We start from the raw sequence: 23452 nt of genomic DNA, 5'->3' as shown, positions 1-23452 counted from the left end.
TGAAAAGGGATTAGCTTATTGTTGTAATGATTCATAAGCTCCAGATCTATTAACCTATAAACATTTAATTTCACTTGTAGATAACATATGTTTGTAGTAGCCATAATGAAAGTTGATTGGCTATATGTTTGTTTGTTTGCAGCTTTCTCCTGCACTGCGCAACAGATTTACAGAGATATGGTGTCCACAGAGCAACAGTCGTGATGATTTAATACAGATCGTAAAGCACAATCTTCAACCAGGACTTTCTCTGCATAGAATAAACCAGCAAAGTAAGAATAAATGGGTGGCTGGGTGCTGGGATGGGGAGGTGAGGTAAGATTCAAACACCTGGATATTGATGTAGTTTTGCCAAGGATTCATCTCATGATATCCCTAATTTCCATAAATGTGTATCTGCAGGCTGACTTCATGATAGGCATTGGCCTCTGTTCTTCCTTTCATAAACGTCACTTTCGTATGACTGATGAGAAGTTGGTAGCAAAGCAGTGTCAAGCTCCCCTTTCCTAGCAGCTCAACAGTGCCCATCTCATTAAAAGCTTACTTTGTTTTCCACGTAATTGAAGGTCCAAATTCATAATTTCTGTTTCTTGCACCAGCAAAAGCTAAATGTGCATTACTTGAATTGCAGTAAATATTAACTGGTCTGCAGTGCAGTCTGTAATGTTACAGGTAGTGGGTTCTTCCTTCCTCCGTTTGCCGGGAAAGTAGACAGGATAACTGGTTCCATCTATAGTTTCCTCATTCAGCTGCTTCTCCCTGTGCTGTTTCAGTTTGATTACTCAAATGCACAGCAAGGGAGGTGACTTCCATGGCTATCCAGTGAATGATAAAAACAAGGTTGGGAGGTGAGCCTCCTGGAGGATTATGCTTTGCTGTAGTCTTAAACCTTTTTTTTTAACACCTACACTTAATTGAGAGAAAACTGGGTAGTCTGCTTAGACACTGGTGCCACTTTCTTGAGATGAGATGAAACTAGCTCTTCAGCTTCACTGAAGGGGGAAGAAGGTTCACTCATGGTGGCAGAAGCTCTCTCAAAGGCTGCAGGGGAGAAACACTTGTGATGCTTTGACAGACAAAAAGCAGCCATTATACAAAGAGAATCTCATCTTTGTGGAAAGCCAGCTCACTCCATAGGATCCTCAAGACACTAATGAAGAAGAGTCCCCAGATTTCCATGCAGTAAAAGGATCCGAATGGCAGATACCCTTTACTTGGCTTTACAGCATTTGAGTAGCTCAAGGAGTCACTCCTGCCCGCTATATCTTACTCTCCATTATCCAAACATTTAATCTTGAAGGGCCTTTAACCTCCGTTATTGAAACCTTGAAGGAGCTTTCAGGGGCTTGGTTTACTTCCGTGTCTTCTAATTCTTAAGGCTGGAGATCAGCAGCCCACAGAGCAAATCCAGCTTGTGGTGGCTTTGCATTTGCCCTGCAGAAAACTTCTAAGGCTAGCTTCACTTTCCCTGCATTTTTCAGGAAGCCCTTTTTGTCACTGGAAACTGATTTTCAACCGTAAGTGACCAGATTTATGAAGGAATTTACTTCATATTCTTTGCAAACTCAGAAAAGAAGGAAGCAGTTATTTTTGGCTTTGATGAAAAACATTTCATAACCTCAGATGTAAAATGGCATCCTTCATATTCACTTGCTAGTTATGGATCAAATTAGTTTCATCTGGTTTCTGGTGTTCTGCTCAAAAGTTCATAACAAGTGTTAAGAATAAATAAATGAATAAAAGTTTGGTAGGTCAGAGACTCATTAACAGAATTTAAGGCAAGAAAAGAACCCGCTGATCATGAAATCTCACCTCTGCAATGCAACATAAGCAAAATTCTACATTAAAGCCATAATTCTCTTTGAACTTCAATCTTTTAAAGTAGGTGAGTTCTTCAATTCAGTTAGAAAATTTCTTTCTGCAGATAGACTAGTCCAGTAATACTGCATAATTAAAATTACAATGACAATGACAGTATCAATTGTCTTGCATGTTAAAAACCACTTTTCTCTGAATAATGAGCTCAGTCATCGGTTTTCAATGTAAAATTGTGAATACTATCAAAGAAAATTATTGCCCTGTTTTATTGACGAGACAGTGATCCCTGGAACTAAATAGTTGGAGATGTTTCCTCTGGCATCTCTAAACCAATAAATAGTGGATGCCAGAGTGGGTATTAAATAAGAGATTGATCACTCCTTGAGCAGTGGTTTTCAACCTGTGGTCTGCAGACTGTGTCTAAGGGGTCTGTGAAAGATGACTACAATCAATCAAAAATGTGTGAATACCCACACTTAGAATTTAGAGGGGTCCACACCTCCACTGAAAATTTTCAAATGAAAAAAGGTTGAGGGTCTAGGGATATCCAGTTCTATGCTCTCCTTGTATAGTATCCACTTCTGCCGCTATCAGAAACAGGGTACTGGGCTAGATGGACCATTGTTCTGACCCAGTATAGCACTTAAAGACATCAGAAATTTCAAGAACTATCTCCCTTGTATCATTCATATAATGAATATAATCATTGTGAGAGTGGAGGGGGTTTGGATGGACATTTTTAAAGTATGTTTCACTGAGAAATATAAATGTTTGTTTTTTCTCTTTAAAAGCACTGGCTTTCAATACAAATATTTTTTAAAAATTCAAAGAATTTATAATTTTTCTTTACACTATGAAAATCCCTATTCTTGTTCTACAGCAAAATCTGGGAGGTGACCTATAACATCTAGTTGACAATTGCACGATATTTTTTATGTTTTAGAGGCAGACATAGCTGAGCTCATGATGGACTTCATTGAATGGCTGACTAACCAAGAATTTGGCCGCCAGTTTATTCTCAGTGTACGGGATGTCTTATCATGGGTTAACTTCATGAATGTCATGGTAGAAGATGGAGTGTCAGAATTGTCTGAGGAGTGCATTTCTCCAGCGATATCTTTTGTCCATGCTGCATGCTTGGTGTATATTGATGCCATTGGTTCAGGTAGGTCTTCAGTATTTAATGAAGAACAGATTAGTATATTAAAAATGTTTCTCATTCCCTCTCCCGCTCCCTCTCCTTATTTTGCTATTGTAACCCTCTGTGTATATAAAGGTGCAATGGGATCTAATACACAATTTACACAATTGCCTCTCCTGTCATGCTACACAGGAGGCATGATTGTGGGATCCTGTATTAGATCCCATTGCACTTCACTGTTGGAGCAGGGGAAGTCTGATCTCAGGCTCCCTCTGCACCAGCAAGAAACAAGCTTCTGTGGCTGTGAGCCCCACACATCTCAGTTGAGGGTCTCCGAGCTACAGGAGCACCTCATACACCCCCAGAGTTGGAAGATCACTGCTACAGTGATCTCTCCTCCCCAGAGGTGCGGGAAACCCTGCAATCTACTGGCCCTGGGAATTTCCTGCACTCCTGGGGTGACGGCTCACCCCTGCAGCAATCCTCTTGCTTTAGGGGTTTCAGCACCTCGGAGCCCTAGGGATTGTGGCAACCATGATCTCTAGGGCTTGGGGGTTTTATGCTGGGCATGGTGCACTCCTGTGGCTGAGAGCTGTGCCAACTGATGAGGCTCCCAGCTGCAGGGCAGACAGTGCTACATGTGCAAATTAGAGCTCAATAGCAACCAGCTAGAAAGTTAGCACACACATTTGAGGGCTAACTTTATAGTTGGCTGGAGCTTTTTATTGTGTGATAGGTAATTGCATAATTAACTAGGTAATTGCTCAATACCTGTGACATGTAGAGGGGATCTATGTAACAGATACCACAGTATTTAAGTGCCCAAATTCCAAAGGTGTGGTCATCAAACCCCTACTTCCCAAAGCCTGAAGTCTTTAGACCAACTTAAGTTTCATCTGGTGCAGTTTCCTACTCACCTAAAAGTTCTGCTTCTGTCTTAGTCTTGTCAATGCTGTGCCTGTCACCATGGACATCTACCACTTCAGCTCTGCTAGAATCCTCAACCTTGGCATTTCCCTGCTTTTCTTTTCTTGGGGTCTAGATCTAATAGGCATGTCCACAAAATATCTAATGTGTCCTTGTGGGACTGGGGTTGTACACAAAACAGGACAGTGCCTGGCTGTTTCCATTCAAAAACATGATTCGGTTCTAGTTCTTCCACAGGCACCTCAGCTCCTTGTCAGTGTGTCTCTTCCTTTCCTACATGGGTTTGTGGGTCACATTGTCCCCTTTCTCCTGCTTCTTCTCTAGACTGTGTGCCTACTCCCACCTGTCTTTCTCATGGTGTCTTTTCCATAAAATTAAGCCTGAAGCTAAAACCTGCTCAGAAAATTTCAGCCCAAGTTAGTTTTGTGAAGTTATGAACAGTTGAAAGTAGGGTCTTACAGTGGGAAGTGTTAGTCTGCCTTAATAATAGGTACTGCCAACAGCTGTTGGCTGAGAGTAAATACAACTTTTTCTGATTTTTAATGCATCCTGTAGTAAATTTTGCTATGTGATATTTTTAAATGTTTCATGCTCTGTGGAAATCAATATTAGTTCATCAAGAAACATGTTCCATGTGTATGTATCCATGTACTTTGTGCACAAACTGTGAAATGATTGTATCTAGCTATACATGTACAGTTTACTTTACTTCTGCATTCTTTTAATATAGGTATATCCTGCTCAGCTCATACTGCCTTATCAGCACGTGAAAAGTGTCTGAAATTTTTACATCAGAAGCTTTGCAGAGTTGTTGAGCTTACAGAACATCAGAAGAATGAGCTGAGGATTTATGACAGAATGAAGGAGAAGGAATTTATATGGATTGATAATTTTGTAGGAATACATCCATTTTTCATACCTAGAGGCAAGACATTTTTGGCAGGCATTGATGTCAAGTTTGTTTGCTGTTGGGTTTTTTTGGGGTTTTTTTTTGGGGGGAGGGATTTAATGACTTACCAAGTACTAACCCATAACAAAGGCTCTATGATTATAATTTAGAAAGTGTTGTAACATTTGTAATATCAACCTCTTGTCTTTTTATAAAATTAGTGCAAAGTATCCTCAAACATATCTAAATTTTTCACTTGTTTAGCAATCATTTTTTCAGTCATTTGTTTATTGCCTTCGGACTTATTTCAGTGCATCCCTTGATAATCAACTCGCTTCAGTTTTGGGAAGCAATACTTTTGTGCTTTTCACATTCAGTTCACCCACTACCATCAGTCCTTGAGCAGAGCTTATCTACCTGTAGAGGCTGGAAAAGGCAATCCAATAGCCAGCCTGAGGAATCACTGGATGGTAGGGGTGGAAGTTGACTACAAGGGTCACTTTAGGTTCATCCTGCAAAATGTAGGATGCACTATTCCTAAACCATTCCAGATGTACGTTTTCTTGAAAATCTCCAATCGACAAGATTGTACAATTTCACTGGAGAATTTGTTCCATTGGCCTCTGGTTGTTAAGAAGCCCTTTTGGTTCAGGTTTTCATTTTTGGTGCTTTTTTGTTCCTTTTTATTTGTTTTGAGATTAATCTAAATCTGCTTTCCTGTAGTTTAAATCCATTGCTTTGTTTGCTGCCCTTTGCAGTAGGTTAGAATATTTACTCATCCACCAATTCCATCAGACTTGATATAGCGTTTGGAAAAACCACTCACTGTCTCCAGACAGATTAGCTCAGAAATAAGTATGGAAATAAGGATGGAATTTTTTTTCATAGAAAATGAGTTTCACAGTCTATAAAGCCAAGGGAGTGACTCACCTCACAAAAATTAGAAATGCTCTTTTATTAGTGAAATCAGTGTGATATCCTGATTAGCTGATATCACTAGTGATACAGAAAGATAGAAAGTGTGGAGCTTTCTGTTGGGCAACAAACTTGATGCTTTTCCTGGTTGTGTGGGATAATAAAAGAAAAGAAAATATATGCATGATAGGCATGTAATTTCAACTTTTGCTCCACGTACTGACAGCATGTGAAAAATGAACCCTTTTTCCTATAACATGCATTGCCACTCCTTTAAGGTTATACCTTCAAAAACCTGCCTCTTATTTCCACCTGCAGCTAGTTGTAGGCTCAGAAGAGAATTGATCAGTTTGATTTTCATTCCCTTACCTCCATTGTGGTTTATTCCTATATCCAAACCCACTGTAAAGTCAATGTTCAGACATGAGCAGGTATGCAAACTTAAGCATCTGCTCGATCCGTTTTTTCTTAATGATAAATACTGGATAAATAATGATAAATACTCACTGCAAATGAGTTGCAGGTCTGTATTCTATCACTTTCTGTAATGGGGTGAAAAGCGAGCCAACAGACTGAAAACTTGCTCCTTAATACTCTGTAACATCCTTGCTTGTAATTTTTGACATTTTTTTTCTTTCCCCATGTTTTAGGCCCTGGCCTTCAGAGGAACAGTGTAACAGATTACGCTCTAAATGCAGGAACTACAGCAATGAATGCACAAAGGGTGTTAAGAGCCTTGCAGCTAAACAAACCTATTCTCCTGGAGGGCTCACCAGGTGTGGGGAAGACCAGTCTAGTAGCAGCACTGGCAAATGCTTCAGGAAATTGCCTTGTTCGAATCAACCTGTCTGAACAAACGGTAAAGTAGAATGTTCCCCCTAACTGTACATTTTTCAGTGTGTGTGTATAAAATAGTAGTTTCTATAAAAGTATGAATACTCGGACGCTGAGTTGTAAGTGTTGAGCTTCCATCATCAGTTTGAGATAAAACTAAGTAGGAGTAGGGTACTAGAAAGAATGGAGAGCTTCTGTTAGGAAAGTGCCATTTCTAGAAGCTGTATTATAGGCCAGTGAGTCTCAGGGTGATGTGAGATCCTTTGAAGGGTGTTACCACAAGATATAATGAGATAAATGAGATGATAAACACAGGCTTGTGCTCAGGCCCTTTCTTGCCTCGATGCTCCCCCACTGCCATTGCCCAGCCCATCAGCTAGGAGGGAAAACTGTAATAAATTACTGCATTTACCCAAAACTAAGACAAATTTGAATTTAAGATGATACCCACTCCCCACCCATGTATTATATTCCAGTCATGGAAAATTATTAATGTGTTTTAATTTTCCAGGTCTAGAATCTAGCTGTTGAAAGGACCTCTTAAATTCATTCCCCACCCCTACCACTGCTACAGGAAAAGCCGTGACAAGTGAACAAGCCCCACCTGCCTTGCCTGTCCCCCTGTTTCCCCTGTCCCCACCCCATTGCTTACCTTTGCAGCTGGTCTGGCTCTGTCTGTGTGGGGGCATGGAGCACCTGGCTGGGCCAGGTAGTAGTGATAGCTCTGGCTTCAGCTTCTACCCCACAGCCCAGGTCAGGGTTGGGGTTGGAGCCACAGCAACTTCCCACTGCACTCTGTGGTTCCCTTTCCCTATGCCCCTCTGCAGTGCATGCCCCTTCCATGTGCTCTGCATGTCCCTTATCCATGCTTTGCCCCCCTTCCGTTCCCCCAGCCCCATATGCCCTTTCTGCCATACTGCCACCCTTTCCTCCATGCTCCCTCTAGCACCATACACCCCTTCCCTGTGCTCCCCCTGCACTGTACCCCACTCACCCTTGCTTCATGTGCCCTCTACCTGCTGCATGACTGATCCAGCCTGGCCCCTTCTGGAGGCACAGCAGCTGCTTGCTTCGCCCATATTCAAATATAAGAGGAGGGCTTTTTCCCCAGTGCTGAAAGGGGAGGTGGGGAAACCTTATGATAGATTTGAGTAAATATGGTAGTTTTTGAAATGTGATGCCACTCAATTCACAGAAGTTACGGAGGGGTGGCTTCCATCTAAAAGGGTTGACAAACACTGTTCTAGATCAAATTGTGTGCACATCTTCATAGATTCTGAGTTTATCTTGGGTCCTGGTCAGTTGCTTGAAAGATTTAAAGGGAGTTTTTTTCCTTCTTTTTAGTGTGGACACCCACCACACTTTTACATGAGAACATTCTCACTTTACCCTGCTGGAATATTGGAGTGGACACATTGTCACAAACCTGTCCACAGGATATCCTCAAAGGCCCAAGTTTTCCACCACTGTCCTGCTGCTTATCCCAAGGAACAGACTAAGGTTTGACCTGGGATAACTCTTTATCCTTGCAACACTCAGTTCCACTGCCTTATACTAGAGCTGTGCAAAGCTTCAGATCCTGATTCAATTTGGCGGAGATTTGGTGGCCAAATCTCCAAATTTGAATTGAATTAGGAGACCCTTTAATCTCTCTGAAATGAGTCGGAACCTCCGGATCAATTCGGAGAGATTCAAATTTAGACACAGCTTTAAATGTTTTTTTCTACATCCCTCAAGGTACCAGGTGGCTCATGAACGCTGGGATGGTGGGGTGGATGTAGTGTCGCACAGGTGTGCAGGGGGCTTCCCAGCATGCTCAGCAACAGACCTGGAAGTGGACTAGCATTCTGGTCCACTTCTGGGTCCACTGGGGAGTGAGCCCTCCTGGCTTGGCCACTGTTGCTTCCTGGGTCTGGGGAGGGGCACCTGGGGTCCCCCTGCTGCTGATCGCCAAGCGGGGGTGGGGGGCCCTCCCAGCATGCTCAGCAGCGGACCCGGAAGTGGACTGGAAGTACTTCCTGGCCACTTCCAGGTTCACTGCCAAGCATGCGGGGGGGCCCCCCGACACTCCTCTGGGGCACGCTCCATCTGCCTCAGCACTGCAGCATTCACGAGCTGTGCCTCGTACCTTGAGGTATGTAGAAAAAACATTTAAAGGTGTGTCTATGTCCGAATCACTAATTTTCTGAATCAGCATCTTCTCAAAGCAGGACCAGTCCCAACTAGATCGTCCCAGCCAAGTCTTTGTCTAACCAGATCTTAAAATCCTCTAAGGATGGAAATTCCACAACCTCTCTGGGTGCTTTACTACTGTCCTGGTGAGAGTTTTTTTCCCCTAATATCTAATGTAAACTTCCTTTGCTGCAACTTGAGACTCTTGCTCCTTGTTCTGTCATCTGCCACCACGGAGAACAGTCTAGATCCATCCTCTTTGGAAACCCCCTGCAGGTAGTTGAAGGCTGCTATTAAATCCCTGCTCAGTCTTCTCTTCTCTAAACTAAATAAGCCCAGTTCCCTCAGCCTCTCCTCAGAAGTCATGTACTCCAGCCTCCTGACCATTTGCTGAGGGATCTGGGACTCTTTAGCCTGAAAAAGAGAAGGCTGAGACAGGACTTGGTAGCAGCTTACCGCTACATCAGGGGGGTATATCAAGGGCTCTGTGAACAAGTGTTCACCAGGACACCCTTGGGGAAAACCAGGAGTAATGGCCACAGACTCCTGGAAGACCGTTTCAGGCTCAACATTCGGAAAAACTTCTTCACGGTTAGTGTCCAGACTGTGGAATAAGCTCCCTTCAGAGGTGATGCAATCATCTACCCTGGAAATTTTTCTTCAAGAGGAGACTGGACAGTTGATCAACTTGCTGGGGTCACCTAAACCCAGGTGTCTTTCCTGCCTGGTGCAAGGGGCTGGACCCAATGATCTTCTGAGATGCCTTCCAGCCTTACAGTCTATGAATCCTTTTCCTTAAATATGCATCCCTTGGGTCTTTTCATTAAACCATATTCAAAATCACAAAGGTGCATAAAGATAATGTAAATATGCCATACCGTGATAAAAGCAAATGAATGCATTATACCCTTAGCTTTTCAGTGAGACCATGCATGCCATATCCATAGAACAAACTCAAGAAAACATTCGTGACATCCCACGAACACCCCAAAATTTGGTGGGGTACAATGCACAGGATTTACTTCAGAGAAAATGCTGTTCTCCAATGTAAAGTTACTTCTGAGAGACGATTTAAATTTACTTTGGAGAATGCTACTCTGGTATATGTGTTGTGTGTCCCCTATCATTGTGAGTTTCATTCCAGGGTAGCTATTTGCTCAGGGCAAACTAACTCCCCTATTTACTAGTAATAGAGCCTACTGCTGGCAGCCAGCTTCACAGAGTTAGTTGTGTGTCTGTTTGTTCCTCCAGGGTAAAAATATTGAGTGAGTGACTCCAGAATAAACATGTAGTCGGTCTACACCCTTTGTTGAATGCACTAATGGGTAACTGGAAGCCAAACATAGAAAACTCAGAAAATGTTTTATATGCCACAACTCTTAAAGTAAGGTTGGAATGTTGTTCACTTTAAAAATAAATCAAGCCAAGGTCAGCAACAGGCTGTTAGGGATTTTATGATCTTTTATGTAGTTTCACAGATCTTTGCGTTTCTCCTTTATTTCCAAAGGACATAACAGACTTGTTTGGCACAGATTTGCCTGTAGAAGGTGGAAAGGGAGGAGAATTTGCCTGGCGGGATGGGCCTCTGCTTGCGGCATTAAAGGCTGGACACTGGATTGTGCTAGATGAGGTGAGTGCACATCTGGCATACAATCAATATAGAGCATTTAGAAGAAGAAAAACATGGTGATTTGTGGGGTCTTGTGCAAACTTTTCACAAGTGTCTAAATGACTTGGGAGCCCAAGGCTAAGTTTACATTTGAAAGCTTGTTACCATAGTTGTGCCTGTTAGGAGTGAAAAAAGTCACACCTCTAATCAGTATAGCTGTACAGCAGAATGCAGATGCAGTTATATTAATGAAAAACTCCTGCTGCATCTCCAAGTGGAATATACTGGTACAGCAGTACTTGAAAACCCTGTTAAGCATAGACAAAGCCCTACATTCTTGATAAAGGGCATCAGAGATCTAGCCTACAGAGCCCTTGGTGCTGCCTGCAGGCATCAGGATGGACCTGCATGCTGCCTGCAGCACATGCCAGATTGATTCAGAACAGTGTATGGTGCTTCATGCGGTATAGAGTGCTGGTCTGTGGGCTTGATCTGACCTGTGGACTGACACCGTGCTACTCATCCAGCTGGCTCTTTGGGGCCCAGGATCACCCAGGACCACCCCAAATGGAGGAAGAGTCTGTTGCAGGGATCTCAGTACTTTGAAATCTCAGGACAACAACAGGAGATGGAAAAGTGGGAGCGGAAGCCAAATCAAGCATGTTGTGAACCAAATCGAGAAGCCAGCACCATCCACCCCACATGGAAACATGTCTGAGCTGCAGTAGTGTCAGTCAATCCCAGATAGGCCTCGTCAGCCATTTTCAGATACACAGATGAGACAGTCATGGAAGACAATCATCCTCAACTGTGAGGGATTGCTGAAGAAGAGTCATCCAGGTTGAGTTTGGCACCCCTGTTCTCGATTCAGAAGTAATATAGACATTCAAAAGTTTTAAGTACAGTGACTTAAAATAGGACTCCCAAGCTCTGAAAGTTATTTAAGATTTTGGATTCAAAGTTATTTAGACACTTTGGAAAAGTTTATCCTTAAACTCTTAATGCGGTATTTTATTTTAAAAAAATAGCAAAGATCAAGTTTCTCCTGGAGATCTTGATTATAATTGTGCTAAGTGTGAAGTCTTACATTCTCTGTTGTAAAACCGCCAGTTTAAAATACTTATGTAACTTAAACATCTCTGTTAACTTTTGTAGCTTAACAAAAATTTAACCTGCAGACTTAGGAGTAAGCATAAAAATTAGCCCAAAAGAAACAATGAGTGCACAAAGGACAGATTTTTATAATGAAATGATGCTGTAATACCCTATTGACACCATGGTGGAAGAACCGAAATAGAAAAATTTGTAATTACAGCTTCAACTGCTGTCCTGTCATAATATAGAACAATGGCTGGAGATGGTTTCAGAAACTTTTTCTGAATGGGAACAGGGGATTAGAATCTTACCTTCATACACAAATTATAGCCTGTTAAAGTAGAGGTCATGGGAGGTGCTATTTTTATGCAATATTATTATTTTTTTCTATTTCTTTTCTCAAATAGCTGAATCTGGCTTCCCAGTCTGTATTAGAAGGACTGAACGCCTGCTTTGACCATCGGGCAGAGATTTACATCCCAGAATTGGGAATGAGTTTTCATGTGCAACATAAGAAGACAAAGATCTTTGGATGCCAGAATCCATATCGGCAGGGGGGTGGACGAAAGGGTTTGCCCAAATCTTTCCTCAATAGATTTACGCAGGCAAGTCATCAGTTTATTTCGAGCTGTGCCACCATCCTGTATTTATTCTCGTAATGATTTAAGCAATAATACACTGTGTTATCAATTCTATTAGGTATATGTTGATCCACTTTCAGCTGCAGATATGGAGTTCATTGGGAACACCCTGTTTCCTGCCATTGACAAAAATGTCATTGCTAAAATGGTTGCCTTCAATAACAAGGTAAATATTTTGATTCATCTTTAAGTCTGAATTAATGCCTGTGTTTATAGAATGAATGAAGGCAGAATGAGTGAATGCGAGGGCCTTTTAAAAACAAAAATATGTGTAGCATAGAGAGATTTTGCAGAGAAGTTGGGAGAGACAAAAGGTATAAAGGAGGATGTAGAACACAACAGATCAGGAAACTGGAAGGGGGAAAGTCAGTAAATTCAGAAAGTACCAGAGGAAAGAGTATGTTATGTTTCACTGCAGGAAAACAGCAGACTGAGCATAGGAAAGGAAAAATGTCTAAGAAAGAAAAGATGTAATGAGAACAGTCAGCCAAATGCCAGCATGTTACCATTATTCAGCATATGTATTTAGGTCTTGTTCATCACCTTTTTGCAGTTTGTCTAATGCTATTTGACAAATACACTAATATCATTGCTAGATCAGACACGCATGGAATAGGTTAATCCTGCTAGAATTTGTTAAATATATTCAATGATTTTCTCTGAAATCCAGTTAGCCCTCTAAGTGATGACACCTGAAGAAAAAAATTCACAGTTACTTAGCTATGAAAATTAAAGTAGAAGTGGGATAAAATACAACTTTTTATGACCTTCAAATAGCAGGTCAGGTTTGAGCCATTTCCTTTAAGGTGGGAGGGGGCTAGTCAGCTTAGCTGTAAAGCTATTTGTCAAGTAAAAATATTCAAAATGTGGGAGCATTCTATTAAGCTTGTCAGCATTGTTCCCCAATTCCTGATTTCTTGGAAATTAGGTTTTTACTGATTATATTTATACAGTTCATAGATGTTAGCTGGTCCTTAGAGACCAACTAAGAGTCCTCCCTTAATCCACCCTCCCCCAGCTTGGTGCTATGCAGAGCCATAGGCATCTCTGTCTACAGAAGGCAAAACACTATAGAGATACCACAGACCTAAGAATAGGAATAGTACATACAAGCCAAATGAACAGTATGATTTTATGTTAATGTTAAACAAAAAAACCCCCCACCTCAACATGTAAATGTTTTTTGATTGTATTGAGACGGTAGAAAGATCTTAATGTGCTGGTAGATACAGGAGATATAACCTCACCTCTTCTCCATCTTAAGTTTGGGGGAAAAAATGGGTTTTGGAAACTCAGAATTGAATTTGGCAGATACTAACTTTCACTGAGCATAGGTTATCCTAGAACTGTTGAAGCAGAGAGTAAATAACCTGAGCTGTAAAGTTTCATGAGAGTATGCAGGGCATTTTCAGCATATTTAGAGGTTGATCAATTGCTATCAAAGAGAAGACTTTAATAGACTCATCCTCCATGGCAAGAAATTCAGAGATACTTAAAATACAAAATTCAGTATATTTTGAGGAAGGCCTGCACTAAAGTCTAATTTATGGTGCATCACTGCATAAGTGTGCCAATTTGTGGCTTCAGTACTATTTCTCTGTATACGCATCCAGAGCCATATATAATACAGTAACAAGTTTTTCCCCTAAATCCGAAGGTTGTTATAAATGTGCAAATTAATTTTAATTCAGGTGAGTCAAAGTAAATTTTGAAGGCTTTTTAAAGCCCTCCAAAGAGCCGTTAGGGTTACACTGATGAACTAAAATCCGATTTCTGAACTACCAATGAACCCATTTCCTAAATGAGATCATGTTAGTTGTCCAGGTACTCCTCACTTAACATTGTCCCTCCCAGTTAACGTTGTTTCGTTATTATGTTGCTGATCTATTAGAGAACGTACTCATTTAAAGTCGGGTGATGTTTAGTTATAACGTTTGGCTGTCGCCTGCTAGTAGGTAATTATTTTGATGTAACTAGATTTGCTTAACATTGTTTCGCTTAAAGTTGCATTTTTCAAGAACGTAACTACGATGTTAAGCAAGGTGTTGCTGTATCTGAGAAGACTAAGGGTAAGCAACATACCTGGTTTCTCAGCTATATATTCCACCAACCTTAAATCTGTGGCAGTCATTGTAAGAAATTAGAAGTAGATGAACCATAATAGTGCTTGGAAAATGTTTTGAAAAATAATGCTTGGAAAAATGTAACACCTTACAGCTGGTGCTCTGTAACGGTTTTGTGTGTTTACTCTAAATGGAAGTTCAACTACTATATGTTTTATCCATATTTAAAATTATAGAGATTTAGATCCACTATGCCATTGCAAAGAGTGGACAGATACGGTTACGTTGGTCTCCAGTGGCTTCTACGAAGTTACACTGAGTATGTGTATGGAAAAATAGTTGACTCAGAAAGCCAAGAAAGGTATTAAGAGAGAAACTAAAACATGTTTTATCCCTTGCATAGAATATTGTATAGAGGGGTCTTGCTGAAATATCATCCCTGGAGTCCAAAACAAAAAGAAAGAAAAAGATGAAAATGCCTAAGGTGTTAGGAAGTTAATATTTAGTAGATAAGCCACCCTTCATGTTGGGCAGGCTGAATTTGATAGCAGCAGCCCCAGGCAACTCCTTGACAGTGGCAGAGGACTCTTAATGCCTTCCAGTGTCCTCTGCATTAGGTATGGGATGCCTATTGTCAGAAGCCCATAAGAAATGTTTTAAGATTCATATGCAAGTGGAATTATTATTATTATTATTGTTGTTGTTATTATTATTTTACAACTGCTGCTTTTTCTAGATTGATCAAGAAGTCATGGTTGAAAAGAAATGGGGACAAAAAGGAGGACCCTGGGAATTTAACTTGCGTGATCTTTTCCGCTGGTGTCAGTTGATGCTTGTCGATCAGTCACCTGGATGTTACAATCCAGCCCAACATGTATTTTTGGTTTACGGTGAAAGAGTGAGAACCAATGAGGACAAAGAGAAGGTGAGTTATACAATTTCTTTCCCCGCCCCCTCACTGTTGTGAAATGTTCCTAAGAACTTGCATGTATAAATGTAAAAATATTTTACAGCATAACTATAGATATTGCTGTTGCACAAAAAATAATGCAGAAAGAAAAAAAGAAAATGTGTTAATCATCCCCAACGTGTGCCTCTCTACTTCCCTTTTTAAAATACCTATTGCTTTCGTAGCTATTGGCACAAAAACATAGTAATGTACATACAAACCCAGGTGAGTGCAGCAACAAAGAACTTGAGTGAGGTTTGGATGATTTGTTACATATCAGTATTTCTGCAAAGTGTATGTGTAATTGGGGACAAAGGAGTCTCAGCTGAGGGATGGATTGAAGGAGGAAGAGAGTGAGAACACTAGTATTTAATGGGAGTTGGTTTATTTCTGCAGTTGAGAGAATGAAAATAATGTCATTAATTATTTGCAGTATTGCAGGATTCTATTTGTGCTCATTTGTTGCTGATCTTTTACATGTTTAGTTTTTAATTTCTGTGCAGTTTGTATAATATCTCTCCTTTTCAATAGCTCGTCACATCACCTAGTTCTCCCTCCATAGTGTTCTGTTGAATCTTACCCTGCCTTTCGTTCTACCTGCTATTCCTTAAGCTTGAAGTAGGCCCCTTTTCTAGTTTGCCAAGCAAACTCACTTCTTAAAGTCCCTTCTAAAACTCAATTTATTTTGATTACGTGTCCATCTTTAAGACTCCTCCTGCTTTTGTGTTGCCTAATTTGTTCATTTTTTGCTGTTTAAACCTGTAATTGAATTGAAAATCAAACTCCTAAGTCTACGTTATGTGCCAAATATAAGCAGTAACTTTTCCCTTAAGTTTCACTTTCCTTCCCTGCATCTGTGTTCTACATGCTATATCAGAAGAGCTCTTTATCAAATGCCATCTTTACCTGTTGTTGTTTCTGATCATGTCATGGAAGATAAAATTTGCTAACTTAGCAAATCCTTGTAGATTGTTGACACTCACAGTTATAGCTGCTATACTTCATTGGTGGGTTTCTGGACAATAAAGCAAAGCTCTTTTAAGATAATTCAGAGCAAATATTCCTTTAGAACGAGAAAATTATAACTTGCATGTTGTAGAAACCTAGACTAATTAATTTCTTTTTTCCTTTATAATTTTTTTTTCTCCCTGGTTAGGTGATTTCCATATTCAAGGAAATTTTTGGCCACGATTCTAGTCCATATGTGGGGACCAGACAGTTTCACATTACTCCTTATAATGTTCAGGTAAGATGAGAGAGAAAAAAAAACATATCTGATTTATCACCTTAAACGTGACATTCTTTTCTCCCTTTCTCACCGTCAGCCCACTGATGCATTTTTGTTAATTCTGTTTTAGATTGGGTATTCAGTTCTCTCCCGTGGCAACTCTGTTCCTCACCCTGGCAGAAATCTATCACTTCTTCATCATTCCCTGCAGTCTCTTGAATCCATAATGAAATGTGTACATATGAGCTGGATGGTAATATTGGTAGGTCCTGCAGCTGTTGGCAAGACCAGTCTCGTTGAACTTCTGGCCCACCTGACAGGTCATCGACTAAAAATTATGGCAATGAATAGTGCTATGGATACAACTGAACTCTTAGGTGCATTTGAGCAGGTAAAGTATATTTTTGGGGTGGCTGCTATAAAATAATCAACTGGTTTTTAATCATTTAATAGAATCATCAGTACTATTATTAATATAGTAACTGCTGTTGTAGGTTGATATCATTCGGCCATGGCAATCCCTACTCGAGAAAGTGGAGAGTACTGTGAGTACACTAATAAGAGACAGTCTGCTGCTTGCTGACATCTGTGCAGAAGATGCTGAAGTTGTGCTGCGAGCTTGGAGCAGCTTCGTTCTCAACTTCAAACCCAAATCCCTGGGTGATGGGAATAAAAATATAACAACTGAAGTAGTGAGCAAACTAGAGGGAATATTATCACTTATCCAGCGACTAAACAATAAAATAAACTCTTACTCCAAGGCAGGTATGTACAAGTGGTGATTTGGAAGCAAAGTTCTGAAAACTGTATTTCAGTGGGGAAGTTCCTGAAGCAAGTTGTATATACAGCTAATGAAATGTTGAGAGTGGGTTTTTTATAAGTTTTTCCATAAATTATCTGAAGATCAGTGCTATTACATAAATCCATGCGTTCAACACAGTTATTTTTTTTTAAGCGTGTTTTAACTAGGGTGTTTCCAAACTTAATGTCTTGTGCCAATTTATTATGGTTGTGCTCAGCAATCAGAATCAGGGCTTTACTCTGATGTTTATATTACAAATACAGAGTGAGGCAGTTCATGACCAAAGGTTAAATCCCATGGCTCCTGGTCTACAGTTTGCATGGTATGTGGATAGACTCCTAAAACAAAAGCAGTTTCAGTAACTGAAGCCATTACTATAAGATTTTTTCTGTTCTAGAATTTTCACGACTGATGGAAGAATTTTGGCATTTCAAGCTGCAGCATGTTCAGTCTGTGGATGGTCAGAGTCACGGCACTTTCGAGTGGGTTGATGGAATGTTGGTTCAGGCCTTGCGGTCCGGTGACTGGCTTTTAATGGACAATGTTAACTTTTGCAAGTAAGAAATATAACAGTTCCACTTCTGTGGTGAACAGATCTCTCTCCGCACCTCCTGTGTTCATTTTGACTCCCCCTTACTCTTTCAAATATACTTTTCAAACTGGTAAATATCTATTCTGATAGCAAATATATATTCTGATAGCAATATGCTGTTGTAAGGCTTCCTTTCTCGTGTCCTTGCAACAAGGTATTTAGCATAATTCGCAGATTCATTGGAATCTGACATGCCCTCCTGAGAACGCTTCTGCTGTGGCCTCAGACTTGCAAACTCTGGGCTGTCAAATGTGTGCCTTAGCACCTGCACCACCCCAGTCTCCACTGTAAGGATGATTAAACAGCTAAAGGTGAAGAGGGGACTCTTCCATCTAAAAATACTTAAAGTAGACGTGGTTTCTGTTATCATTGTCTTCGGTTATCTCTTCAGCTCCTTATTTATGGTTCATTTTGATTTAATATGATTTACTTTGGTATGAAGGAAGGACTTGCAACTCACAGAAACTTTTTTTTCTTCAATACAGTCCTTCAGTCCTGGACCGCTTAAATGCTTTGCTTGAACCTGGAGGAATCCTTACCATGAGTGAGAGAGGCGTGATAGATGGCTCCACCCCTACAATAGCTCCTCATCCCAACTTCAGGTGCTCAATTTCTTAACATTTGTGAAGTTGCTTTGTTTCTGCACTGACCTTGAGAGATGAATGATATTGACAGTAGGCAAGATTGTGTTATTCCAGGCAAACTTCCTTAGTTTCCCCCTGCACAGCATGGCCTGTCTTTGCTGACCAGAGAAGAGAAAGCTTGTGCTGGTTTAAATTGGGTTCAAATTGCTGCTCTTTCACAGACTGATAGTGACAGGCTATTTAGCATCTCTTTGCTTTGGATGATCCACCTGCATCATGGTTTCCTGTCTCAGGAGTGCTGTGAGGACAAATGCTTTAAAGGTTGTGATGTGCTCACATCCTATGGGATGGGTAGAGGATCTGAGCACTAGAGATGAATAAGTATCTGGGTAAGTATCTCTCAATCAGTACTGTATGTTTAATGCTAAACAAAATATATATATTGGCATGGCCCTTGAGTAGTGTAACCCTTCTGCTGGGCACCACTCAGCAGCTGGGTACCATTTGGCTGGTTTCAAATTTTGGGATACCAATACATTTTCACTGTGGCTCAAGCCTCCATCCAGAATTCTGGGATCATTGAGTTTGGTTGGGTTATCTCCCATAAACAACCCCCCCCCCTTTTTTGCAAACAGTATAAACACAGAGGACAAATTTATTACAGAAAACAAAGGAAAACAATAATTGAAAACACTACCAACTACAAAATACAGTCTCTAATACAGTACAAAGTATAGTTTGCACCCCTTCCGAGGAGACTCCATGCATGTCCAGGTTGTCTGAGATGTGGGGCTCAACCAAGGTTTAGTTCCAGGGGCCTATGCCCCTATGCCTGCTACTCAGCAAGAGAGTCCTATAAGCTGTTCCTTGTATTTCATGGACTCTTGGGGAGCTGCTAGTAAGCATAGGTCCTTCTGCAGTGCAAGGGGCCCCTCATTGCTTCATGGGAAGCTGTAAAGCAGCGATCTCCACTTTCATATGGTGGCTTTGGAGGGTGACCACACCCCAAAATTCCTACTCCCAAATTCCACAGCTCCTGTTGCAGCAAAAACTTCCAAAGAACTCAAAAGAAAGGGAGCCAGGCCTATCTTGATTCCTGGGCCTGAACTGCGGATGGGTTCAGGCACCCACCTAGGCTAAGGTGCAACAGGGACCAGGCTCCAAATCCTGACCCATGCTTTATCTGGCTCTAATCCTGGTTGTTTGCTCCAGGATATCCCGTCAGCAAAGAAGACAAAGAAAGGGAGAGGAGAAGAGTCCCAGACTGAGACTCTCTCACTCCCTTGTATTGAGAGTTCCCTTTCACCTTGTTTTTTCTGCTGGGGCCCTCCCTGGGATTCCTCTTAGCCTGCCAGCTGCTGCTTCCTATGTATCTGGTGTGATATCACGCCAATTATCCAATTAGGGGTCACCAGGCTTCTTGTTTTTTTTCCCATTAACCAATTAATTTGAAAAAAGAGCACTGCCCAGTTAGCCAGTTAGGGTAGGGGTCTGATTTCCCTGGCTTATGGGACAAGAAGCAAGGTTTCTTGCTTAGAGTAAACAGAAGGGTGGGTTCTAGACAGAAGATGTAAACAGAGGAGCTTTCCTGCCTTTGTTCTAGCATCAGACAAGATACAGCCAAGCAAATGTGTATTAAAGCTGGTCATATTCAAGCTAAAACAATATTTTATGGCTGCATTAAATTAGAATACTTTGCAGTACAGAATGCTAATACATTTTGTGTGTGTGATATACAGTAGTATTTGTGGGTCAGTGTCCAGGAGGGAATTTAAGCATTGCTGTACCTAATCCTTACATTTTTATATTTATTGAGACAGTACTTTTGGTTCACTATTTCCTTGGCTTATTCCAACCGCAGATGTTGGAAAAGAAGATAAAATGTTTCCTTCAGGTGGCTGAGGTTCTTTAACTTGTGTTCTGTCATTTAAAACTATTTCTAAGCCTTTTGACGAGGAAAAGTCATCTCCCATGTTGGAAGGAAAGGAGATGAACCAAAGAAACCAAAGTTGCAGCACTTTTTGAAGGGTGGAGAAACTACTGTATAAGACACTTCTATCAGGCCTCGACTGTACTGTGTATGAATGAGAATAAGCTACCCACACCTCTGCTCTAATTCAGTGTAGATAGGCTGTAAATCACCTTCTTTCTTTGCCAGGTGCCCCCCTTCTCCCCTTCCCCCCTTGAGACAGGGTCAGAAATGAGTTTGAGAAGTGACATTTCCCTTGTAACAGGGTTTTTGGTTGTACTGGTCTAAGGACATAGGTAGGCACACTTCTTTGGGTAGATGTGATATCTTTTATTAAACCAACTTAGTTGGAAAAAATTCTTCACAAGCTTTTGGGCACAGGCACCCTTCTTCAGGCATAGGGAGACTTCCCATGCCTGAAAAAAAGGGTGCTTGCAAAGAACTTTTTTTCAAACTACTGAGTTCGTCTAATAAAAGATATCATATCTACCCAAAGAAGCTTGCCTAGTTCCCTTGTAAGACTTTTGCTCTGGGTGAAATCTGGGATCGTGATTCAGTTCCTTTTAGCCAAGGTCTCTTTATTCACTTTACTCTGACTGTTGCCTTAATAGCCATACCCAGGTCCCTAATGGCACAGTGCAAACCCAGGATTATCACAGTTGATTTTCTGCGGCTTCCAAGGTATATTCAGCTCTGAGTAACCTTCCAATACAGAAGTGCCTGTGTTTAGACTAAGAAACCAGGCTTGTGGTAGAGGTGGTATCTTTTATTCGCCCAACTAAGTAGGTCCCTTCTGACCCTACTTCTATGAAGTAGATTTTTTACCAAAAAAAATCTTTAATTGCAAGGTTTCAGGCATAAACACCCTTCATCAGGCATCAGAGAAAAGACTGTAAGTTATCCTGGGTAGAAATGAAAGTTCATGTTTCGTAGGATTTCACAGAGGAGTCAATAGATGGAAAACTCCTCTGGGCAGGCAGTTCTTAGCTGGTAACTAGAAACTTATAGTCTTATGCTACTATTTTAAATGGGCAGAACCTGAATCAGTTTAGTAAGTAGAAATTGCTTGTGACCCCAGAAGGATTTTTCAGTGTTCCTAGGTCTCCTTTATATGGAATTATTTAGGCTTATTAAATACCTTTTTCTAAATGGCATAACAGACTAGGGTATTTTACATAATTAAGCCAAATAGTTTAAAGAGATTGTAACTAACACTTTCTGAAATTCTGGTGTACGCTTACACAAATAAAACTCACCATGAGCTCACTGGGACAAAGGTCCTTCATATTCTACCCTTTATGAAAGTGATTTAAAGGGATGACTTTATACACAGTGGCAGGCTGTATGAACAGTCTTAGTGGTTTCAGAATCATATCTTGTGTTTTTAGTAGTCTCTTGTGACTGTTTAACAGGCTTTTCCTTTCAATGGATCCTATTCATGGGGAAATATCCAGAGCCATGAGGAATCGTGGGATAGAGATTTACATTCCAGGGGAGAGCGATTGGAATGTATTGGATCAGCTGGACCTGAAGTTATTGTTGCATGAATTGGGCTTAGTGGGAGATGGCATCTGTGATGCACTTCTGACAGTTCATTCAGAAACTAAAGAGATGATAGCAGGTAAGAAAAACTTTCTTCCTTTCTTGGTAATTAATACCTACCAGAGCATTAAATATCTTGTCTGGCCTTTGGCCTGACTCTGAATATTAAGTCTGAAATATCTTTTAGTGTTACACACCCTATTAGAAACAGAGACAGAAGTCTCCAGTACAGTCAGGTTTAATCATAGAAAAGTAAGAACCTGCAGAGGTCATCTACTCCAACCCCCCACCAGACACAGAATCATCCCTATCCAAACCAGCCTATATAAATCCTTGTCTAACCTATTAGCAAAACTGCGTGGTCAACCCTAACATACAACCACGAGGAATAACACTTGCTACAGGTAAAGCCAGGGGACAGCAGAGGTCATTGTCCTGCTGTTGCTAAGATTATTAAAATGATGCTTGCAAGGCCCAAGGAAGAGAGCCATGCTCCGCTACAAGGGAAGGCAAAAATCTGTGCATATCTGACTATGAGGTAAAATTCCATCCTGACCCTAAATATGGTTGTCAGCATGGATCCAACTGGAGGGCCAGGTCCGTTTAGCCAAGAATCTGCTGGTTTAAGTCCCAGCAGGAGCATAAGCATACCCCATTCAAAATCCCCAAGTTTGGGTGCAGCCAATATCCAGTGCTTCTATGGAAGGTGAAAAAAACTGACACACAGAAACAGGAGGAGGAAAAAAATTCGTCCTTAGCCCCATATGGCAACAAGTACAGTCCAAAAGCATGGGAAATATTCATAGTAGAATACAGGCATAGCTACTCTGAGATCATCTATGAGCAATGCCTGTCCAGCCTCCTCTTGAACACCTCCAATGTTGGAAATTTCACAGCTTCCCTAGGTGTCTGTTCCATTGCCCCACTGTTCTAATGGTAAAGAATTTTTTCCTGATAGCCAATCTAAACCTGCTTTGCTGCAACTTTAAGCCTTGGGTTCATGTCCTGCTCTCTGCAGCAAGAGAGAAGAAGGTGCTTTCCCTGTTCTTTATGGCAGCCCTTTAGCTATTTCTTTAATTTCTGCTTCTCAGTGACTGACCCTAGATCATAAAGCCAGAGAGAAGAGGTCCCTGCCTGTTCGATATCTTTTGACATTTAATATGGGCTGCACTGTGGTCCCCAGCTCAGGGGAGAGAGAGGCTTAAATTATTTTGTGTGAAAATTATACCCAAGAAGAAGACTTGCACAAAGTCATGGGGTTTTTTTTTTACTGCCAAGTTCTGGAATGGGCTCCCAAGTGAGGTGGTTTACTCTCTTCTGCCTTGGGGGTCTTCAAGAGGAGGCTGGACAGGTATTTGGCTGGGGTGATGCAACCCCTGATCCCATTCCTGCCCGGAGCAGGGGGTCGGACCTGATGATCTGTTTAGGTCACTTCTGACCCTAAGCACTATGATACTATGTGTACCACTCATGCCCTATTGTAAAACTTTCAGAAGTGGCTAGCATCTGGCACAGACTCCAGCTTGAATCTGGTACGTGTCCTCTTGTACTAGAGTAAAGTTCTCCCACATACCATATCAGTAACACACCTGTCACGTCAAGACATTCTACAAGTTGATTTTGTAAGAGGGAACATAAGTATAATTTGGTAAAGAACCAGGCCCATTAACACTGTCTAGACA

General features: G+C 41.1%; 1 protein-coding gene across 1 annotated transcript in view; it reads left to right on the top strand.

Moving 5' to 3' along the window:
- MDN1 (midasin AAA ATPase 1) overlaps window positions 1–23452 on the top strand; it is a 154186-nt gene that overhangs the window by 62921 nt on the left and 67813 nt on the right. Inside the window, exons 33-46 of the mRNA XM_090036605.1 lie at window positions 143–272; window positions 2762–2983; window positions 4617–4811; window positions 6341–6549; window positions 10204–10326; window positions 11808–12005; window positions 12100–12207; window positions 14841–15029; window positions 16210–16299; window positions 16412–16672; window positions 16776–17046; window positions 17481–17640; window positions 18161–18277; window positions 21641–21849. Of these exons, the coding sequence (XP_089892731.1) occupies window positions 143–272; window positions 2762–2983; window positions 4617–4811; window positions 6341–6549; window positions 10204–10326; window positions 11808–12005; window positions 12100–12207; window positions 14841–15029; window positions 16210–16299; window positions 16412–16672; window positions 16776–17046; window positions 17481–17640; window positions 18161–18277; window positions 21641–21849 (2482 nt within the window). The remainder of the gene's footprint in view (window positions 1–142; window positions 273–2761; window positions 2984–4616; window positions 4812–6340; window positions 6550–10203; window positions 10327–11807; window positions 12006–12099; window positions 12208–14840; window positions 15030–16209; window positions 16300–16411; window positions 16673–16775; window positions 17047–17480; window positions 17641–18160; window positions 18278–21640; window positions 21850–23452) is intronic.

The sequence above is a fragment of the Crocodylus siamensis genome, chromosome 1 (assembly GCF_052110815.1).
Source record: "Crocodylus siamensis isolate JL-2025a chromosome 1, ASM5211081v1, whole genome shotgun sequence".
In the NCBI taxonomy this organism is placed as follows: domain Eukaryota; kingdom Metazoa; phylum Chordata; order Crocodylia; family Crocodylidae; genus Crocodylus; species Crocodylus siamensis.
This window is presented reverse-complemented; position numbering and strand designations above follow the sequence as displayed.